General features: G+C 57.9%; 1 protein-coding gene across 1 annotated transcript in view; it reads left to right on the forward strand.

Annotated features, from left to right (window-relative positions):
- Nucleotides 1–19,912, forward strand: part of CFAP77 (cilia and flagella associated protein 77) — a gene marked incomplete at both ends in the record, with an annotated part of 124,174 nt that overhangs the window by 94,513 nt on the left and 9,749 nt on the right. Inside the window, 2 exons of the mRNA XM_080820054.1 lie at nucleotides 2,500–2,605; nucleotides 5,553–5,654. Coding sequence (XP_080676180.1) covers nucleotides 2,500–2,605; nucleotides 5,553–5,654 — 208 coding nt within the window. The remainder of the gene's footprint in view (nucleotides 1–2,499; nucleotides 2,606–5,552; nucleotides 5,655–19,912) is intronic.

The following is a 19,912-nucleotide window of genomic DNA, read 5'->3' on the forward strand; positions in this document are numbered from 1 at the left end:
GGATGGAAACACCACTTGGAGGGCCACCCTTCAGCCCACGCACCCTGCATAAGAACTACATTTGCTAAAAATGCGATTTCCTGGGTCCCCCTCCCACTTCCTAGCTCAGAACCTCTGGGGATTGGGCCCAGGTGGTTCTTTTTTTTTTTTTTTTTTAAGATTTTTATTTATTTATTTGACAGACTGAGATCACAAGTAGGCAGAGAGGCAGGCAGAGAAGAGAGAGGAGGAAGCAGGCTCCCCGCGGAGCAGAAAGCCCGATGCGGACGGAGCTCGACCCCAGGACCCTGGGATCAGGACCCGAGCCGAAGGCAGAGGCTCAACCCACTGAGCCACCCAGGTGCCCCGGGCCCAGGTGATTCTTATGCACCAGAAATATCTGAGACTCTCTGGCCCAGGGGAATGAAGAAACGATGAGCTCAGACGTGAGAGGCGGAGGCCGGCTAGTGCTGTGCACCAACAAAAGGAAGGCCAGAAAGACGTGGGAGGGGGAAGCAATGAGCCTGGTTCACTGTTTCTTCTTCTTTTTCCCTTTTTGCTTAGGATGAAAAGTGTCAAACATGCACGAAAGTATGAGCCGACACTATAATACATGCCCGTGGTCAACCCCCAACACCCAGCTTCAACCATTATCGATACACCCTGCCATCCGTTCCCGCTTTGTTTGACTGTAATGTGTTTATTGTTCGTGGAAGCTCTTTTTTTAAAGCAAATCGCAAACAACCAGTTATTCCACCCACAAGCCCTTCCCTACGCATCTCCCACAGAAACACTTGAATAGCTTCCAAACCTCGGTTAACGCTCACTTGGCTCTCACCTTCCCACGGAGGGTTTGCTTGACTCGGGATCCAACAAGGCCCATGGACGGCACCTGCTGGGTGCATTTCTCAGGTCCCTGTCATCTTCCTCCCTGTCTCCTCCTCCCTCCCCACGGTCCAGTGTTTGCTGATGCCGCTCATCCCGCAGAGCGTCCCACACTCGGGCCTGGGCACCGGCATCCTCGCGGGGGTGCGTCGCACGGCCCCGGGCCCCGAGCCTCCTGCGAGCCGTGGCAGACAGGCCGAGCGCTGTGCGTCTGATGCGGTGGCCCGGCCACAGGCGGCTACCGAACCCTTGCAACGCGGCTGGTGCCACCAAGGAGCTGAATTTGCCTTCTTATTTGACTAAGTAAAATTCAAAATTTCGAAACGAAATCTTTTGAACACCCCGTGAATATTTTGCCTTCTTATTGAATTTGCCTTCTTATTTGACTAAGTAAAATTCAAAATTTCGAAACAAAATCTTTCGAACACCCCGTGAATATTTAAAAAAGGACTCTATGGTGCTGTGACAATATTTCGGCTGGACTAGATCGGTAACATACATCAGTAATGAGAGGGATAAAATACATTAGTAAAACCGATTCTGCCCGTTCCTTTCTCACGCTGCCCCCGGGAAAGCCCTCGTTACGTGGTGACTCGCGTTGTGTTTCAATTTGACAGTGCTTTCTAGAAGTCTGATGACCGCTAGGGTACTTTGCTTTCTTTTCCGGAAGCATATTGGGTGGGTGGTCCCATGTGCCTCCCACTGTATCACTTCGGGCACAGACGTCTGCTTGTCCCTTTCAGAAACGGTAAGATTGATCACATGGGTAAATTGTACAATGTGTCTGTATTTGACCACAATAGAGAAAGGGGGCATTTGGTTCAGCTACCGCAGCCTGCCCCACACCATGTACGGTCTCCTGCCAGCTCGACCCCGAACGGCGCTGGCAGCCACTGATGATGATTGCCTCCATCCGTCCCTTCGCTGGGAACGGCGCCCTAGCGATTCCCCTCCCCTCGGCTCCATCATTCCCTCCTGCAACCGTGAGCTCTGGTTCGTCTTTGAAGAACTTGTCCTCATCACCTGTCACCTATGCGGCAACTCTGGGCAGGTCTCACGTGCCGCCCACCAATCCTCTGGGAGAGGACACCGCTGTGAAGGGGCGGGGCATACGAAATGGGGCGCGCTGGGCAAGCGCTCTCCCAGGCTGGAGACCCTTGTCAAGGAGAACCAGACTCCGAAACTAGAGGTGGTGATGGTGGCATGCAGTCCCCCTGCACGAGGAGAAAGAGACTCAGCACAGGGTGGGGGGCTTACCGCCCGGGAGCGGGGGTGGGAGTCAGGGAAGGACACCGGGCAAGGCGACGCTCGCTGAGCTGATCTGATGGGATCCTTGGTAAAGGCAGGCCGAGGTGATCAAGGGGGTCAGACACTGAAACCGATAGGGGGCGTGGGGTGGGATGGGGGTTGACTTCACAGATTCTTCGTGAAGACTGGCTTCACCGAAGGACCAAGGACGAAGCCCAAGGGCAAGGTCTGGTTGAAGAGAGGGCTCCAAGGAGGCCGTCTAAAGCCCACTCTCGGGGACAGCCTTTGTCACCACCTCCCAGCGCGCCGCCCTGAAGGTCGGGGGGCTTCCTTGGTGGAGAGAATATGGCGCCTGCCGAGACGGCCTCTCTGTCCTTCTCCCCGCAGGCCTTCCACACCTTTCTTCGACCTGCTGCAGCATCGCTACCGGCAGCTTTGGGTGCAGGAACAGAAGGCCACCCAGAAGGCCATCAAACTGGAGAAAAAGCACAAGGTAAAAGCACCCCCCCCTCCAGAGCGGCCCCTGTTTGGGATGGGAGCGGGGGGAGCATTGGCCTGGCAAAGCTTTGACACCGATATTTGGGCACGTTTGTCACAAATGTGGGGGGGTGGGGGGGAGTCAAGCTGCAAGGTGCTGTGCTAAAAGGGTCTCAGGGATGGTCACACCCAACCCCTACTCAAGCCCGGACACGGAAGATTCTGGCCGTGGCCCTGTGTGCCTTTGACGCGGGCCAGAACCCCGTGTCCCGACTCCTCTCCGGGCCTCCGTCCACCAACCTTCCAGGGCTCCGCACATCCAGAAGTCTGATTTTCAACCAACCCAACCCGGCCGAGACAGCAGCGTGCCCTGAACTAAAGAAAAGGCTAGGAAGGCGGGATGCCATAGAGAACCCATTTCGTTGTACTTCAGGAACACATTTTGTTCCAAAGTGATAACAGGCCACACGCTAAATCCATCATGTACGTCACACACATCGTGTCCCTTAGGTTTGACCGAAGCCCCCGAGGCGGGCATCATTCCTATTTCCTGGGCGTGGAAACGGAGCCTCAGCGCGGCGGTGACCGCGCAGGGACGCCGAGGCTGTGGACAGAACCGCGTCTCCACGCTGCCAGTCGCTAACGGGGCGAGCGGCAGTCGATCCCGACCGATGACCGCGTGGTGCCACAGGGATTTCACGAGAAGCACGATGCGCGCGTGTCCGGTTGGTGCCATAATCCAGCCGGGGCCCTCCCGACGCCGTGCTCCAGGCAGGAAGCTGGGCTGAGCACGCACCCGTGTTCCCGCCTTCCGTCTCCTGAGCACCCCATGAGGCTGGGATCTCATCGGGTCGTCTCGGTTGTTCCATTTTCATGTGGGCAAACGTAGGCTCGCAGGGATTAAGCGACTGGCCAAGGGTGTCAGAGCCAGGCCTGGACTCCCCTGTGTGTGCGCGGCCCCAGTGTCTCGGCTCTCCTTGAGGGCGAGGTCCCACCCCTGCTAATCGTGGGAAAGCCTGAGTTCAGCAACCAGACAAAGATGTTCTAGAGCCAAACTGGGGAGCATCTGAGCAGGGATCCTGGCGCCTTCAGGCCAGGCCAGGAGCGGCACTGCGGGGCAGAGGGCGCCAGGCTCCCCAGGCCCCTGGCCGGCCACCACGGCCCCTCCCGCTGTCCTTGGCGATGGTGGAGCACGAGACACCAGCTCATGAACAGCAGAGTGTTGCAATAACATTTTAATAAGCAGCCCCTGACTAGTTTACTCGTTAATGGCTCAAGAAAGCGTCAACTTACTATGGTAACGAGCGGTTTCGAAGGGAGCCCTGCCCTTACAAGCCGCCTTAGAGCTCCAATATCGTCGCGCGTTTTAATTAGCCGCAATTTCACGGCGACTCGGAGTGTCGCAAATCCATGGAAAACCAAGCTCCCAAGGACACGTATTCTGCCGCTAGACACAACCGTGACCAGTGCCCCTCCCCGCCTGGCAGAGCACCCCACTAATGGGAGTGGTGCTGCCCCAAGCCCTGGCTGGGAACTGGGGCCCGCTCCAGGGCTCTGACGGCCTCAGTTCCCTCACGGGGGAATGAAAGGGTCAGATTAACTGAGGGCCCACTGTGCCGTGCCCAGCGTATAGCAGGCGCTCAGGAAACACTTGGGGAACCAACCCCAAGGTTCTCTCCCCGTTCCAAGGTTCTCTGCGGCTGTACGTTGTCTAACAGCAAGGAACACCCAGACCCACACACACGGGCTGGGGCCTGGGGTTGACGGGATGGTTGATCTTGCAAGGTCACGTCGTCACCATCCGCAGGGAAGCCCGTCTCTCCAGCAGCAGAGGATGTCCTGGGTTTGGATGGCGGTGCCCCCCACGAAAGTCTCAGCAACAGCTTCCATGCAGTGAGTCTTTATCTCGGGCCCCGCGGCTCAACGCTGAACTCAGCAAATCCTACGGTGACCAACCTTGTCTGTCAGGCATCAGCGATCCATTTCCAGCAGGGAGATCCATTTCCACTTAGGAAGGTGAACGGGGTGCCTGCACCCCCCCCACCCCCGTTCTGAAGGCAGGCTTGGTCACTCGCGGCTGGCCGGCATCTCAGGTTTGCAGATAGTTGCACAACTGTTCTAGAAGGCAGAGAAGACGGCCGATCCAAAGGGCTTCTGCGGTATCCACAGACGCATTCAATGAAGTTAATATAAATGACTGACAAAATCAGCCAAGAAAAGGGGTTCGATCTTCAGCTACTTTCGGGGCAGTTCTATTGTGGTAGAACCCAGGGCAGGTGCAGATTCTGCAGACCCCGAACTATACCTTGGAGGGCCCGCGGAAGGGGAGTGGGACACACAGGCTTCCGGCGATGGAATGAGGATGTCCCGGGGATAAAAGGTACCGCCCAGGGGATAGAGTCAATGGTGCAGTACTAGGGTCGTAGGGTGACAGACGACAGCCACGCTGCCGAGCCCAGCAAATGCACAGACTTGTCAAATCGCTACATTGTCCACCCAGAACTAATGTAACATTCTGTGTCGGCTGCCCTTCCGCGAAAGAAAAAAAGAAAGAAAAGAGAAAGTACACCACAAAATACACGACTATTACAGATTTTGGAGAAACAGAGCACATGAATAGGGCCCCTCCAGGACCTTAGTCAGGACGGTGTGCCACAAGGATCCCCAAAGCTCAAGTTGCATCAGATTCCGGGAAATTTACCCACTGTGAGCTCTAGGGGTCAGATCAGAAACAGATCGACATGCCCGTGGCACGGGGTGGTCCCACACTGGAATCCACGGAGCCAGGGCCAGGGGGGAAGGGAAGCAGTGGCCTCAGAGAAGGACCGGAGGCAGGAGGAACGCAACCCACGAGTCCGCAACTCCAGGAAGTCCAGCCCTCTGCCCTCGCCTCCCTTCATTGTAGCTCGGGCTCCTCCGGGAGCCAGGAGACCGCCTCACCTCTGCATTTGTCTGGCCTGCAGGTGATCCTGGGGAAGCTGTATGAGACCCGGAGCAGTCAGCTGAGAAAGTACAAGCCGCCCGTGAAGCTGGATGCCCTCTGGCATATGCCTCACTTCCAGAAGGTCAGTCTCGCCTCCAAATGCCTCTTCCCGCACCTACGGCGGATGCCTGTCACTTTGCCCGGTCTTCACCCGTCCTCTAGACAGTGAGACGCTGTGGGCTTCTACCCACTGGTGGGCATAATGACAAGTATTGTATGATTGGTATGTTATCTTACGTCATCCCACTCGTTCTTCACACTCACTGGAGTTGGGGGGCTGCTGCCACCTTCGCCGCACAGACGGGGAGCGGAGCCCATGCTGGCTTCTGTGGCGGCCTTGTGCGGAACCCGGGCCGTTGGACCACAGAGCCTGGGTGTCTGTCTATACCACAGAGGACGCTGTCTGGGTCAAAGCCCCCTCCGGCGATGGGGTCACGGATGTACCGCATCCTGCCCTGGGACTTGAGGGGGAGGACAAGCCCACACCACCAGCCAGCGCTAGGCCTCCCTGCAGCGCGGAATTCCTGGGGGTGGGGGAGCGAATCTCCACCAGGGACTGACAGCCGCCGTGCTCTGGCCTCAGAATGGACCCTGGTGTTCATCAGGCCACGAGCCCTGTCGCACCCGGAGTGGGATCTCCAGTGCCTTTTAGCAGGGGAAAAGCAGTGTGAGCGCCCAGGTGGGGAGGCGCTGTCCAGAGGAGGGGAACTGGGAGATCTGGGGACAGCCGCTTCCGAGTGGGAAGGGAGCTCTGCACGCCTAACTCGGGCCCAGCGAGCCTTTCTGGGGGGCCACAGGGACATGCCTGGCCCCAGGAAGACAGCTGGACAAAGCAACGTTCACGGCCAGCCCAGCCCACCCGTGGTATTGAGTTAAACTGCAATTTGGACAATGAAGGGGCCAGTGCCTTCCTGAGCCTAATGCGCTCGAACAAGCTGCCGAGCGCCGCGGAGACGCCTGCTGCCCCCCGACGCGGCCCCGCGCGTCCTGCCCACGCGGCCTCCGTCAGCATATGTCAGTGACCATCCGCCCGCCGCCCGTCAGCCCGCACCACCCCGCACGCGAACATGATCGGGCGCCGAGCCGGAGGCACCGGGAGTCCCTGCCTGTGTTGCTTTGTAGCTCTTCCGTTTGGCTGGGCGGCCGCGAGGCTCACCCTGGTTTCTCTGTCTCCCCCAATTTCCTGCCTTTTAAACCACGTTCCTCCCCCGCCCTCCCCACAGCTTCCTTCCTGGCCCTTCCTCCATCATCTTTCCTCCTTTGCTCTTTTCGCTCTGATTTTTCTCTCTGATATTCCCTGGGAGGCTGCCCAGGGAGGGATGGGAACCCAGAGCTCCGCGAGCACGAGAGGCCGCGGACGGGACTCAGCTCTGCGGCGTCACCCCCTGCCCCCTGGCTCCGATTTAGAATCTGGCCGGAGCTACTGAGGCAGGGGACAAAGGAGGGCTCAGGTGGTCTTGGGCCAGAGGAGCAAGGAAAGGGCCCCCACCCCATCCCCACCCCGACTCCCGCATATCAGGAGGGCACGTCTCCCACGCCCGTGCCCCCACGGTCCCAGCCCAGAGACGGACACGAATGAACCAGTTTCTATTTTCAAAAGGGGGGCTCTGACTCAGCTGTGCTGTGCTCTTCCGGTCTAGACTGCTGTCACTGAACTGTGGTCAGAGCAACAGGGGGCAGCCTGTGAATGCCACCCGGGTCTTCGGTGCCAGGCACCGAGCTGAGTCATCCCTGTGTACTGGTGTGCTTCGTCTTCAGAGCGAGTGCCCCCTCCACCCCTGCCGGCCCCGCGGCTCCGGGGCACGGAGGGGAAGCAGGGTCTGAGCTGTCCTCCCCAGTGAGCGGGGTGGCGGGGCCCGGAAGCCTGGCTCCTCTGACCGTGGGCCCCAAGCTCCAACACACGACCCGCTGTGCCACGGAAGCAACGAGAAAGCATAAACATGCCCGCCCCAGGATTCATGGGGCACTTTTCATCTTTTTGGGGATGTTCATGGGTTTCTGGAAGGTCCTCTGTAGGACTCTCAGAGCAAGGCTTGTCCCTGGGCGCCACCGTGGTCAGCCCAGCAGAGACCCTAGCCCCTCAGAGTGATGCCTTTATGGATGCAACCCTTGGTCCCCACTTTGGGGAAACAGTAGCAACGGGAAGCGATTAGCTCTCACTGTGCGCCGAGCGCTGGACAGGCATTGTGTCACAGAAAGGATGTCCCCTTCGGCTGATGTGCAACCTGAGGCCCCGCGGGCTGAAGGAACGTGCCCGGTAGGAAAGGGTCCTGGGTTCCATCCTGAGGGTCCTTCCCTCACTTCCGTCTGTGTCCCGGCAGGTGCCTCTCCAGCCCAGCGGGGCTCCTTTCTCCCCTTCACAGTGTGCATCCTCATTGCAATTAGTTAGTTAATTGGGCAATTAGTTGTCCATCTTCCCCAGCAAAATGGGAGCCCCTAAGGCCCATGGCTGTTGTGACCCCCACGGCGTCCCCAGAGCCCCACACCCAGTGAGCGGTCAGTGAATGTCTACAGGAAGAATGAATGAAGGAGGAGATGAATGAATGAATGACCAGTACGGCACAGAATGGCAGAAGAATGAAAAAGCCTTTCACAGACCCGCCGAAAGTCCCTTCCCGACCCGAGCATCCTGGCATCCCCCATTCTGGCAGCCCCTACCGGGTCCGGGCTCCTGAGGGCCAGTGCGGCGGCGACGGCGGCCGAGGGCTACGCAGCGTCCTGCCCGGAGCCCCAGGAGGGTCTTTGTCTGTGCCTCGTGTCTGTGCCCAGCCACCGCCCCCCCACCACCCCAGCCCCATTATGAAAGGGAAAAGCGCTTCCAAAAAAGTTGAACCTGTCACAGTGATGGATAACCTAAATGGACTCTCCCAGCTCAGAACAGATGTCGACGCTGAACCCTGTCAGAAATAATTAAACACCTCTCCCGTGGAAAAGCAGCAGGCAGGGGCGCGGCGGCCTGCTCCCTGCGCTGGGTCAACGCGAGCAAGCTGGCTGCCTGCACCACGCGGCCAGCCCGCGAGGGGGCCGCCCAGACCCTCCCCGGCCCTGGCACCTCGAGGGGTGCTCAGCGGCGTCCCGCCCCCGGCCCCGCCCAGGACCGTACCCTTGCGACCAGCCACGGGCTGCCTGGGATTCCAGTGCCCATTCTGGTCTCTGCCACCAGCCTTTGCCACCGATGCCCGGGGCCCAGAGAGGGGGTCAGCCCACCGCTGGCCAGTGCCCAGGGCATGGATGCCGTGCCACCAGCTGACTAAGAGGCTCTCTGGGCCTCAGTTTCCTCACCTGAAAGTGAAGGTAGCACTGTTCTAAAGTATCTCCTCCAAACCGAAGGCTAATGATCCCAGGGTCACGGCTCAAGGAGGCGTGTGGGAGGGGGCTGGTGGCTCTTGGAGATGGCAGACCCCAATCCCAGAGTGAACTGCCAGGGAAAACGGCTCAGACTCTTCCCCAGGCTCCCATTTTGGGGAAGGATGTGAACGCACCTCCTCCCATCCCTAGTGGAGGGATTGCTGGGCTTGGAGCTGGCACCCTCTGTACCCAGTGGCAATGGGGCTCATGCCCTTCCCCATTGTGTTGGGGGCTGCGGGGAGGGAGGAGGGAACCCGCATGTTATGTCTGTGTGCGCACATGACTCGGGGTCAGCGGCCCTGGGTCACATGGCGACCCTGTCTCTCCCTACCTGTCACATGGCTTTACTGGTCCCCGTCCCCATTCCGTCTTCTGAACATGGGGCTAGCAGAAGGATTCGATGACACACTAATGCATTCAGCAGGACACCTGGACTCTGTTCAGGTGCCAACACATGGCATCTGCCCTGGGGATGGCCCTGGTGATCATTCATTCATTCCCTCATTCATTCACAAATCTCATTCAGCATCTTTGTGCCAAGCCCTGCTCTCGGTGCCGATGTCATACTGCCGGAGGGTCCCTGGTGACCGGCAAGGGTGACGTGGGTAGACGGACAGAGGGCTGGACAGCTAGACGGGGAACTTTGGAGTGGCTCCATCTGGGGTGTCCGAAGCGTGAAACGGTGGGAAGACCCCAACCCCAGCTGGCAGCCAGAGCTGGGGGTGGGGCCAAGCCTTACCCCCACCAACGTGACCCTGATACAGGCTGGCCCACCTGCTCGGGTGTTCGAGGCAGGGGCCAGAATCCAGGCTTGCCTGTTGGGGGGCGGGATTAGTAATAACGCCCACCTTCTGCTCTCAAAACTGACCCAGTCTGAACCACGCATCCTACGGCCGCCTGATGTTAAGCCAAGAAAAATCAGACGGTTCATCCTTCTTTATAATGACTGCCCGTGATAGCAACCCAAAGACAAATGTCTGGGGGCAGTAGGTCCCATGTCTGCCTGGCGGCACTCCCACGGCGGGGTAAGCCCTGACGCGCCGGTGAAGGAGCTGAGGGATCCCGCACTGACATTGCACAGACAGTGTGTGATCCTGTGGAGCAGTATACAGCCACTGAAATGAGGACCTTGGTCTACTCATTGCCACGTCCCTGACCCATTACCAGGGGAAGAACCCGCGCTGTGTGACGCCGTAGGCATAGAGGGGCTCCTGTGTGCTCAAAGACAGACGTCTGGAGGGAGGGGCCCCCAGGTGGCAACCGCAGCGATCCCTGGGGTGGGGTGAGTTTTACCTTCTCTGATGCTCCTTTCTGCATTCTTTGAATTTTTACAGTGAGTATATGACTTTTACAAAACCAGTAAGGCTTTTTTGTTTTGTTTTATTTATTTATTTTTTAATGTGTTTGAAAGGTAGGGACACTTCATCCTTCTTCGGGTGCCTGTCCCAGGGCTCAAGCCCCCTTCAGCCCGTCCCTCCTGAACTCACAGGCCCTCCTGTGTCGCTGACCACGCTTGGTTTCTCGCCCTGGGTTTCCATCAGGCTCAGAGATCAGAGGCCAGCGCTCTCCCAGCAGTGAAGGCGGCCAGCTCCCTAAGTCTGGCTCTCTCTGGCCAAGTCCGTGTTATAATTGGAGATCCCAAACCCATTTTGGAGGGAGGTTTGCCCAAGCATCTCGAGGTCACCCTTCACGCCGAACACGGCCGGCGCCTCTCCCCCGACAGACCTGTCTGTCTTCCCCAGTGCCAATACCCATGGACATTACATAGTCATTCAGTCACTAAAGTATGAACAAATTGACTGTATTTTCATTTGGCTTTCGGTTCCCGCCCCACTGCTTTAGAATAATGGCCCAAGCTATTAAGCTAACAGTTTGATTTACAAGCTCTTGTGCTCCGAATGCTGGGATCAGACTCCTCTCTTTGTGGAAGACTAACCCTGCCTTGGGTCTCCTGGGCCCCTGGCTCCCTAATAGAACCGGAGACGGCGGGAGAAAAAAAAAAATCAGCAGTCAGCCAAGCAGTGACACCCAGAGACGCGGCTGATTAGTGAAGGCTGCTGAATCTAAGAAAAGGATTTTCTTTCCCACCTTTAAGCTCCCTTACAAATCATAGCCGGCTGGAAAGTTAACTCTCTGTTAAACCCCCAGAGCGGGCTCCGGGCCTGTCCACCCAGCTGCTGCCCCCTCTCCAAAGGGCCCACGACATAGGAGCCCTTCTCCGGACAGGTGTGTTCAGCCCCAAAGTCGCTCCTTCCAGACGCAGGAAGGACAGGTGCCAGATCTGCTGCCCCTCCCCGAGGTCCCCGCACCACTGGTGTATTTTAAGAATCCTCTCACTCTGTCGTGTTGGAATAAAAATCAGCCCGTGTCGCCGCGTCGGGCACCGAGCGCCGGGATGGAATGTGTCACATGCGGAAACAGGGCGCTCGGGAAAGTGATTTAGAGGATTCAGAGGTCCTGAGGCAGGTGACATTTCTTCCCTAAATATGGATGCCCCCATTAGAAACCAGATCAGGGTGCAGAAGAGCTGCCTCGCCGGACAGATAAGAGCGGGGCTTAGTTGGTTTTACATAATCTGGCACCTTGGAGGGACAGAATTTCTAGGCACCTGTTCATGAGGTGACATTGCTGCTCGATGCTGGCAAGTCGCAGAGAGCCGGAGCTGAACCTCCGGGGACGGGAACAAGGGGGAAGGAGAAGGTGGGGGGGGGCAGCGAGGGGCGGGAGGTGGGGGGGGCAGCGAGGGGCGGGAGGTGGGGGCCAGCAGCAAAGTTCCTGGAAGGGCAGGACAAATCTGGGTTCCCAGGAGACAGAGGGAGATGCCAGGTGCCAATGTTGGGGCCCAGAGAGGTGGGAGCTGGTGCTTCTAACTGGGGACCCCCAGCCTGACTGTCCCCTTTACACTTTGGCACTTGGGAACTCTCGGTTCTCTAGAGAAAGCTCTTCTCCCCCACCAGGGGGCAAAAAACATCTCAAATTTTGTGTTGAGAATCAACCAGAAAATAGACAAGACAGCTTGTGTGGGCGTCAGGCATGTATTTCTAACCTCCAGAGAAAGCTAGACTCCCACCTTGAATTTGGGGGACTCAGTGGGACTTCGTGGGTCCCCAATGTCTTCTTCTAGCTCTTCCCCGAGAGAACAGTTGTTAGAATCTGCCGGTTTGAGCAGGACTTGGGGCTAAGCTCTGAGCACCTCACTGCCATGTGTCCCCTCCGCCTCTGTCACTGGGCACCCATGCTGTCACCGGGACAGAGCCAGAGCTGCCTAGCATGTGGCCAGCAGCAGGTTCCAGCAATAAACAACGTTAGATGATTTGCTCGGGTGACCTGAGCTTTGTCAAAAGTGCGGGCGAGACGAACCAGGATGCTGGTATCCTTGTGTCTTAAAGCCACAAGCAATCAATACGGTGGACCCCCTGGGACCCGCTGGTGTCCCTCAGAGACGCAGAGTCTGCCGGTGACGGAGAGCAAGTGGGAAGATGCGGTGTCTGCTGGCCTCGCCCCTTCCCCTCCCCAAAGACGTCGAGGGCATTGATGGGCTAGATGGCACAAAAGAACGGGGGCGCTGTGACCCCAGTCCAGCGGCTGGACGAGCGGGGGGAGTGTGTCCAAGAAGTCCCTCGGAGGTGGCACTCCCAAAGGCGGTGACGATGACGACGACGACGCCCGGAGCTCACACATCTGGAGCACCCCTTGGGAGCTTTGAGGAAGTCTCACCTTGTGCCAGTGCTCCCAATAACCCTCCGTGGCCGTGGCCGAGAAGAGCTGTGCTGTCTCAGAGGGGACGCGCCTGTGCCGGGAGGCCTGAGGTCATGTGCGCAGGCCCAGCCCCCACGAGCGAGCATAGAGTGGCGGCCTGCGCCCTCCGGCCGGCTGCCCCAGGCCGCAGGCCTTGGTGGAGCCCATAAATACTACGGACCTGAAACTGAGGTCAGGGGCCAGTTTGGGGCTAAATGCCGGACCTGGGAAGGAGAGTGAAGGGCGGTCAGGAACTGGGCTTTTATAGGCGTCCAGAGGGTCATGGCCAGCCCTGCTCTGGCTGATTTAAGCCCTTGCAATAAACAAAACTTCCCACGGCCCTGAAAGCCTTTAGATCTTGATAAAACCCCTGAGCGTCTTTTAAATTGCAATTTGGCCCCAAGGCTGAAAACAAAAGAGGCCATTGATCGGGACCTGCTGCAGGAAAAGGCGGGAGGCAGAGACAGAGCCTGGCAGGAGGGCTGAGCCTGGGCGCTCGCCTGGCGCTGCACCTATAAAGTGGGGACAATGACAGAGGGCAAGCGCGGTTGTGGGTGTGAAGTGCTTGGCGTGGGCCTGGCCAGGGGACAGTCTGGAGCATCGCACCGTCGGTGTGGGCGGGGCTACGGCACGGGCTCCTATGGATGCAACTCGGCTGAGCCTGCGGCTCCTCCGAGAAGAGCTTCAAAATGCAGATTCCAGGGCCGCCTGGGTGAGGCTCCGTCGGTTGAGCGTCCGGCTCTTGATTTTGGCTCAGGTCATGAGCTCAGGGTCACGAGATCAAGCCCCAGGATGGGCTCTGCACCGAGGGTGGCTTCTGCATGGCATTCTTTGGCCTTCTGCCCCTCCCCCATTCTGCGCACGCACGCTCTCCCTTCCTCCCCCTCTCCCTCTCCCCCCTCTCCCTCTTCCCCCTCTCCCTCTCTCCCCCCCTCTGTAAAGAAACATGCAGATTCCAGGGCCCACCCCAGGATCCATTCTAATGGGTCTGAGGTAGCCTCCAAGCCTGCATTTCCTTTTTTTAAGATTTATTTATTTATTTGACAGAGAGAGAGAGAGAGAGAGATCACAAGTAGGCAGAGAGGCAGGCAGAGAGGGGGAAGCAGGCTCCCCGCCAAGCAGGGAGCCCGACGCGGGGCTCGATCCCAGGACCCCGAGATCACGACCTGAGCCGAAGGCAGAGGCTCGCCCGACGGAGCCACCCAGGCGGCCCCAGGCCTGCATTGTCGGCAAGCCGCTCCCGGAGCTCCCTGGCCAGCGTCAGCTGCTCCGCACAGAGGTTTAGACACGCACGTACCGCGGCGTGCGGGTGTGCCCCGTGCGTCTGCTCTGAAGCGTGCTGGGGCCTGTCGGAAACGTCCTGTGGGGGAGGCAGGCTCTCGTCCGATGCACAGCCCCGAGGACTACGGACCTCCGTTGGGCTGCTCCAGTGGCTACACCGGATACCACAGATACCACAGTCGGGGTGGCTGCCACAGCCGACGTCGATCTCCCCGTTCTGACGGCTGCGCGCCCGAGGTCAGGGCGCCTGCGGGATGTGGTTCCGGTGAGAGTCTCCCAGGCCGGCCCAGAGAGAGAGAGAAAGCGGGTTCTGCAGCACCTCTCCTCACACGGGCACTGATCCCGTCCTGGAGGCCGCCCTCCTGACCCTGTCCGAACCTAGCTGCTCCCTACCCTCCGCCCCAAACGCCATCGCCCTGGGGCCAGGGCTCCAACGCAGGAATATCGCGCGCAGCCGCTTCCGTCTCACGTTCAGCCCGAATCTGCCCGCCCTCCCTGAAGCACCTGCGCCCGGGCTCAGCGGCAGCTGCGCCAAGACTGTCTCTGCGTGGACGCCTTCGTTCTTGATGGTTCCTCCGGGTGCAGAGCTCCGGCCATCAGAAGTGGGGCGCTGCGTGGCAGTGACGGTGCACTGCCCAGGTGCCACGACCTCTACCACGCGGTGTCGTGGTCTCGACCTTTATCCACAGTCATAGAACACTCCTCAACGTGGGGCGCTTGGGTGTCTGACTCTTGGTTTCGGCTCAGGTCGTCGTCTCAGGGTCATGAGACCGAGCCCCATGTCAGGCTTGGCACTCAGCTCGCGGTCTGCTTCAGATCCTCTCTCCTTCCTCCTCTGCTTCTCCCCCTGCTTGCACACTCTCTCTCTCAAATAAATAAACAAATAAATAAAATCTTAAAACAAAAGATTTGTCAGCTTGAACTGCCTTTCTATATATTTGTGAGACTGTGGTCAGTGTCACTTGAGTCATTTAATACAAGAATCAGTGTGAGTTCATCCATCTTCCCCTCTGTCTATCCATTCATCAGTCTGTTCATCCATCCATCCATCTGTCCATCCATCTATCCATCCGTCCATCCATCCATCTGTCCATCTGTCCATCCATCTGTCCATCCATCTATCCATCTGTTCATCCATCCATGTGTCTGTCTGTCCATCCCTCCATCCCTCCATCCTCCAATCCCTCCATCCATCCATGTGTCTGTCCGTCCATCCCTCCATCCATCCATCTATCCATCTGCCTATCTGTCCATGGCTCTGTCCATCCACCCATTCGTCCACCTAGCCATCTAGGCAAGATTGGTTTTAGCGTCCACAGAGTGCCCCTAGCAGTCGAATAACCCCAAGACCTCTATTAGTCTCCAGTCTGTCGCTCTTTCTCCAGAACCATGTCCAGAATATGGCAGGACGTCCTTGCTGTCTAGCTGAGGACACTTCCCTCCACTCCTGTTTCTGACTTGGCAGGGTCGGCCCCGTCAACCACAGAGAGGTTCCCTTCCTTCTTAAGAGTTGCCCTCCCCCAATTCTTCCTGCTCATTATTTCAATAAGGGAAAAAGGGAAAGACCATGAGCGCCCCAACCCAGCGGGCCACGGACACCAAACCTCTGAGCGCGCACCCCGCCTCGCCGGCAGAAGCACGGGCTGTTCAACAGCCGGTATGAATAAGCGATGAGGCACCGCCGGGCACTGTGCGGACGGCTCAGCAAAGGACTTAATTTGCAACCAAGCACAAAATCAAAGACGCTGTCAACCAAGGAACCCAGCGCCTGGATAACCACCTCGCGCTACCTGAGGAAGCACCGTCAGGTACACTTCCAGAGAAAGTAATTAAGGAATCCCCATTGTCTAAAACCAGCAGCGAAATTTGGAGCTCTGGAATTTGATGCTCGCTGGGGATCCGGGGTGTCCTCCCAGCCTGATCCTTCATCAGGATGAACGGCGGAGGCCGACGAGAGGATCGGCCGGTGTGTCTCCCCCTCGCTCTCCAGTAGACACCCCTCCAGCACCTTGTGCTCCTGGAAGCCTTGTCTTGTCGGACGAGCAGCAGGCAGCAAATGAGGTCACTGCCTGTGGGACGGGGGTGAGATTCATACACGAATCATAGACCTCTCTGAGATCTGCGAGCGCCAATTAGCATTTATGAGGTACCCGCGGCGTTCACCGTACCCGGCACCGACATGCGGAACACGGTCCCCGGCGTCGGGGAGTCTACACTCGCGCTCAGATCTACACGCAGCTGCTCCACGAGCCGGGGCGCCCAGCCCGGCGGGAGAGCCCACTGCGAGCCTGCCTTAATATTTATAGCAAGTGGCCTCTTCTGACGGGGACCATGTAGACCTGTCCGCAGGGGTGCGGCCCCACGGCCTCCGCTGGGGGAGCGCCACTGAGACGCCAGCCCAGTGGCCGGGGCGTCCGCTCCCAGGCTCCGCGGAGGGCCGCGGCAACCTGCCTCCTTCTCGGACTCCCTCCTTGGCTCTTACTTGAGCTTAAAATAAAAGACCGGGTCCTGCTGTCCACGGCAGATCAGACTCCCATGACCGGCCAGAACCTGCCCTGCGACGCTTCCGAGCCGGCGGAGCGGGCTAAGGACCCCGGCGGAGGTGCCCCCTCTCCCGCTGGCAGCTGGACGCGCGACGGCCACCTCCCCAAAGAATAGCGCCCCGCAGCCTCCCGTCCACCGGGCCCCGGGAAGCAAAGGGGCCCCTCCCCGGCAGCTCTGCCTGTCAGGGCGTCTGTTGACAACCCCATGGAAAACAGCTTCCACCGCCACCGTGAAGGCTCTTCCGTCTCCCATTCAGCGCTCCCTCAGACAGTTTTTGAAAGGCGAAGCGTCTGGAAGGCACGCGCGCTCGCCTCCCCCGGCCCCTGCGCGCAGGGAGAGAGGCGTCAGCCGGGGTGAGCGGGGCTGACGGGCCTCCTCACCTGGCCCCACGGTGCACCGCCTCCAATTAAATCAAAATGGCTTGTTTTTAATGGTCTTTTACACTGACAAGTGGGCGATCATTTTGGGCCCACTAGCTGTCAGGGAGCGGAGGCAAATCCTCGGTTGATAATGCCCAATGCTTCCAATTAGGAGCCGAGGCCGCTCCTGGCGCGCTAACGATTCCCCAGCCGCCCCCGAGGCCCCTTTGGCGCCGGTGTTTCTTCTTGCCGCCTCCGCCGCAAATTACTGACACAAAACGGAAGGCCCCGCGTCTCCTCCGCCACGCCAGGCCGGGCCCTGTTGGGCTTAATGAGCCGATGGAAGTTTCGTGGCTCCGGCGCTAAATTCTTTTCTTGTCTGACAGCCGCTCAGCTAAGGCGAGTGTTGACCTTATAAAAGATTTAGTGTTTCTCATTATTTTCTGTCAAGCTTCACAAGTGATGGCTCTGCGGTTATCATTTGCATCCTGGTGTGTGTGTGTGTGTGTGTGTGTGTGCGCGCGCGCGCGTGTGCATGCGAGCACACGCGCTGGATGGGGGCTCCGGGGTGGACACGGGGAGCAGGAAGGGGTCCCTCTCTCCCTGCCTCTCGTCCGGCTCCCGCACGACAGCTTCCAACGTGACATTCTCCCCGGGCTGAGCTGTTTCAAAGAGGAGCCGAGAAGCAGAGCGGAGGTGACGGAGGGTTGGAACTTCCAGACCCCCGGATGGAGACTCCGTGTGGCCTCCCAGAGACTGGCTGACTCCAACGGCCCGGACGTGCTGGGCGAAAGGAGGGTGCGAGCCGGTCGTGCTGCTCAGGGTGGTCTCTGGGCCACCCTTTGTGTTTTTTATTTTTATTTTTTTGACATTCATTTAAGCCAACTCCACACCCAATGTGGGGCTCGAACTCACGACCCTGAGACCAACAGCGGTAGGCTCTCCCGACTGAGCCAGGCAGGCGCTGCACCCCCCACCCCATACTTTAGGCCTCATCGGGAGGAACTCACTCTTCTCTTACAGGCCTGTATAAAGCCATTACCTGCAAGCTTCCTCCCCTGGCTTTGCATCCTACATAAGGACTTAGTGGTTTTTAAAAGCAGAACCACTAAAAAAAAGGTGCCATCTATTATTACCCCCCGCCCTGCCCCCCGCAATGTGACAACAGCAGCGCTGGTCAGTGCTCACTCCGTGTCTGTGCCCGCTGCCGGACTGGGACTGCTCCGTATTAACAAGACTCCAGGGAGTGCGTACTGGTTCCTTCGCCAGCCTCCTGCTGGCCCCGCCATCCCATCCCTTCTGTCACTGTGCCCTGCCCTCGCTCACGGACCCACCGGCCATCTCCGGTGAGGATCACCCGAGGGGACTCACGGACCCACCGGCCATCCCAGGTGAGGATCACCCAAGAGGACCTGAAGAAGGAGTCAGAGTTAAGGGCAGATGAGCACGTGGATGTCTTCTCCTGGGGATTCCGAGTCTGTCTTTGTCTCCAATGGAGGAGATGCTCTTGTCATCTGTTATAGCAAAAACCTGGCACCCTCTCCCTCCCATGGCCATGGCAGACCTTGCCACTTGATCCCTGCACACTTTTACATGAGCTTCAGTTCAGCCCGAGAGTAATTTGTAACAGAACAGCCACCATCCGTCTATTGGAGCCGGTACGATCTGGGAAACGTCCGCCGTCCCGCCTGCTCACCGTCCCTGCCCTAGAGGGGCCGTGAAAACAAACTGCCAAGGAAGACCTTCCTTCCGTGGCGCGTTCATACGCTACGTGTATAAGAGGAAATCAACTACGGCCCACTAAAGGAAAACAGGTAAGCTGGGTTTCATCAAAAGGAAAAACCTTGATGCTTCAGACGGTGCCAAGGAAGAGGAAAGACAACCCACAGAGTAGGAACAAATATTTGTAGATCGCGTCTCTGATGCGGGACTTGTAACTACGAACAAAAATATCATCCTTACAACTCCGTAATGGAAAGATAAATAATCGAATTTTAAATGGGCAAAGGACTGAATCGATGTTCTTCCAAAGATACACGCATGGCCAACAAGCACGGGAAGGACGCCCAGCACTGGCAGCCGTCGGGGAACCACAGATCAAAACTCAGCGAGACACCACTCTGCTCCCACAAACTCGGACGGCCACAGTCCAAACGGCAGACAAGAACAAGTGTTGGTGAGGATGTGGGGAAGCTGGAACCTTCTACGTTGCTATGAGAATATGAAATGGTGCGGCCACTTTGGAAAACCCTGTGGCAGTTCCCCCCAAAGCCTAAACATAGAGTTCCCATACGCCCCGGCGACTCCACTCCGGGTATCTCACCAACAGAAAGGAAAACAGGGTCCATGCGTCAACTTGGGCATAACGTTCACAGCGTATTCTTTTCTTTTTTTTTAAAAAAAGATTTTATTTATTTATTAGACAGAGAGAGCACAAGCAGGGGGAGCAGCAGAGGGAGAGGGAGAAGCTGGCTCGCCGATGAGCAGGGAGCCCGATCCAGGGCTCGATCCCAGGACCTCGGGATCATGACCTGAGCCGACAGCAGACGCTTGACGACTGAGCCCCCCAGGCGCCCTGACAGTGCATTCTTCATGTAGCCCCATGTGGAAACAACCTGATGTCCATCAGCTGATGAGTGGATCCACAAAATCTAGGTCCCTAGAGCAGAATATTATTCAACTACGTGCATGTGATACAAGGGGAAAGAAGCCAGTCACAAGAGACCAAATAAATCTCCTGAAACAGAGTAACTCTAAGTTGTACGTGACTCCATTTCTAGGAAATGTCCAGGCAAATCCATAGAGACGGAAAGGAGGGGTTGCCAGGAGCTCGGGGGAGGGAAACGAGGAACTACAAGTGGTATGGGGTTTCTTTTGGGGCAATGAGAGTGGTCGAACCTATGAATGTACCTACAATCCCTGATTTATATACTCAGATGGGTGAGCCTTATGATGCGTGAATTATAACTCAATAAGGCTCTTTTACCAAGAAGGTCAGGCCACTTGGAATAAGAACCCCCCGTTGAGTCAGAGGCGTGTGCACGGCCCGGACGCAGTCTTTGGAGACTGG

The sequence above is a fragment of the Martes martes genome (genome assembly GCF_963455335.1).
Source record: "Martes martes genome assembly, chromosome: 12".
Classification (NCBI taxonomy): Eukaryota; Metazoa; Chordata; class Mammalia; order Carnivora; family Mustelidae; genus Martes; species Martes martes.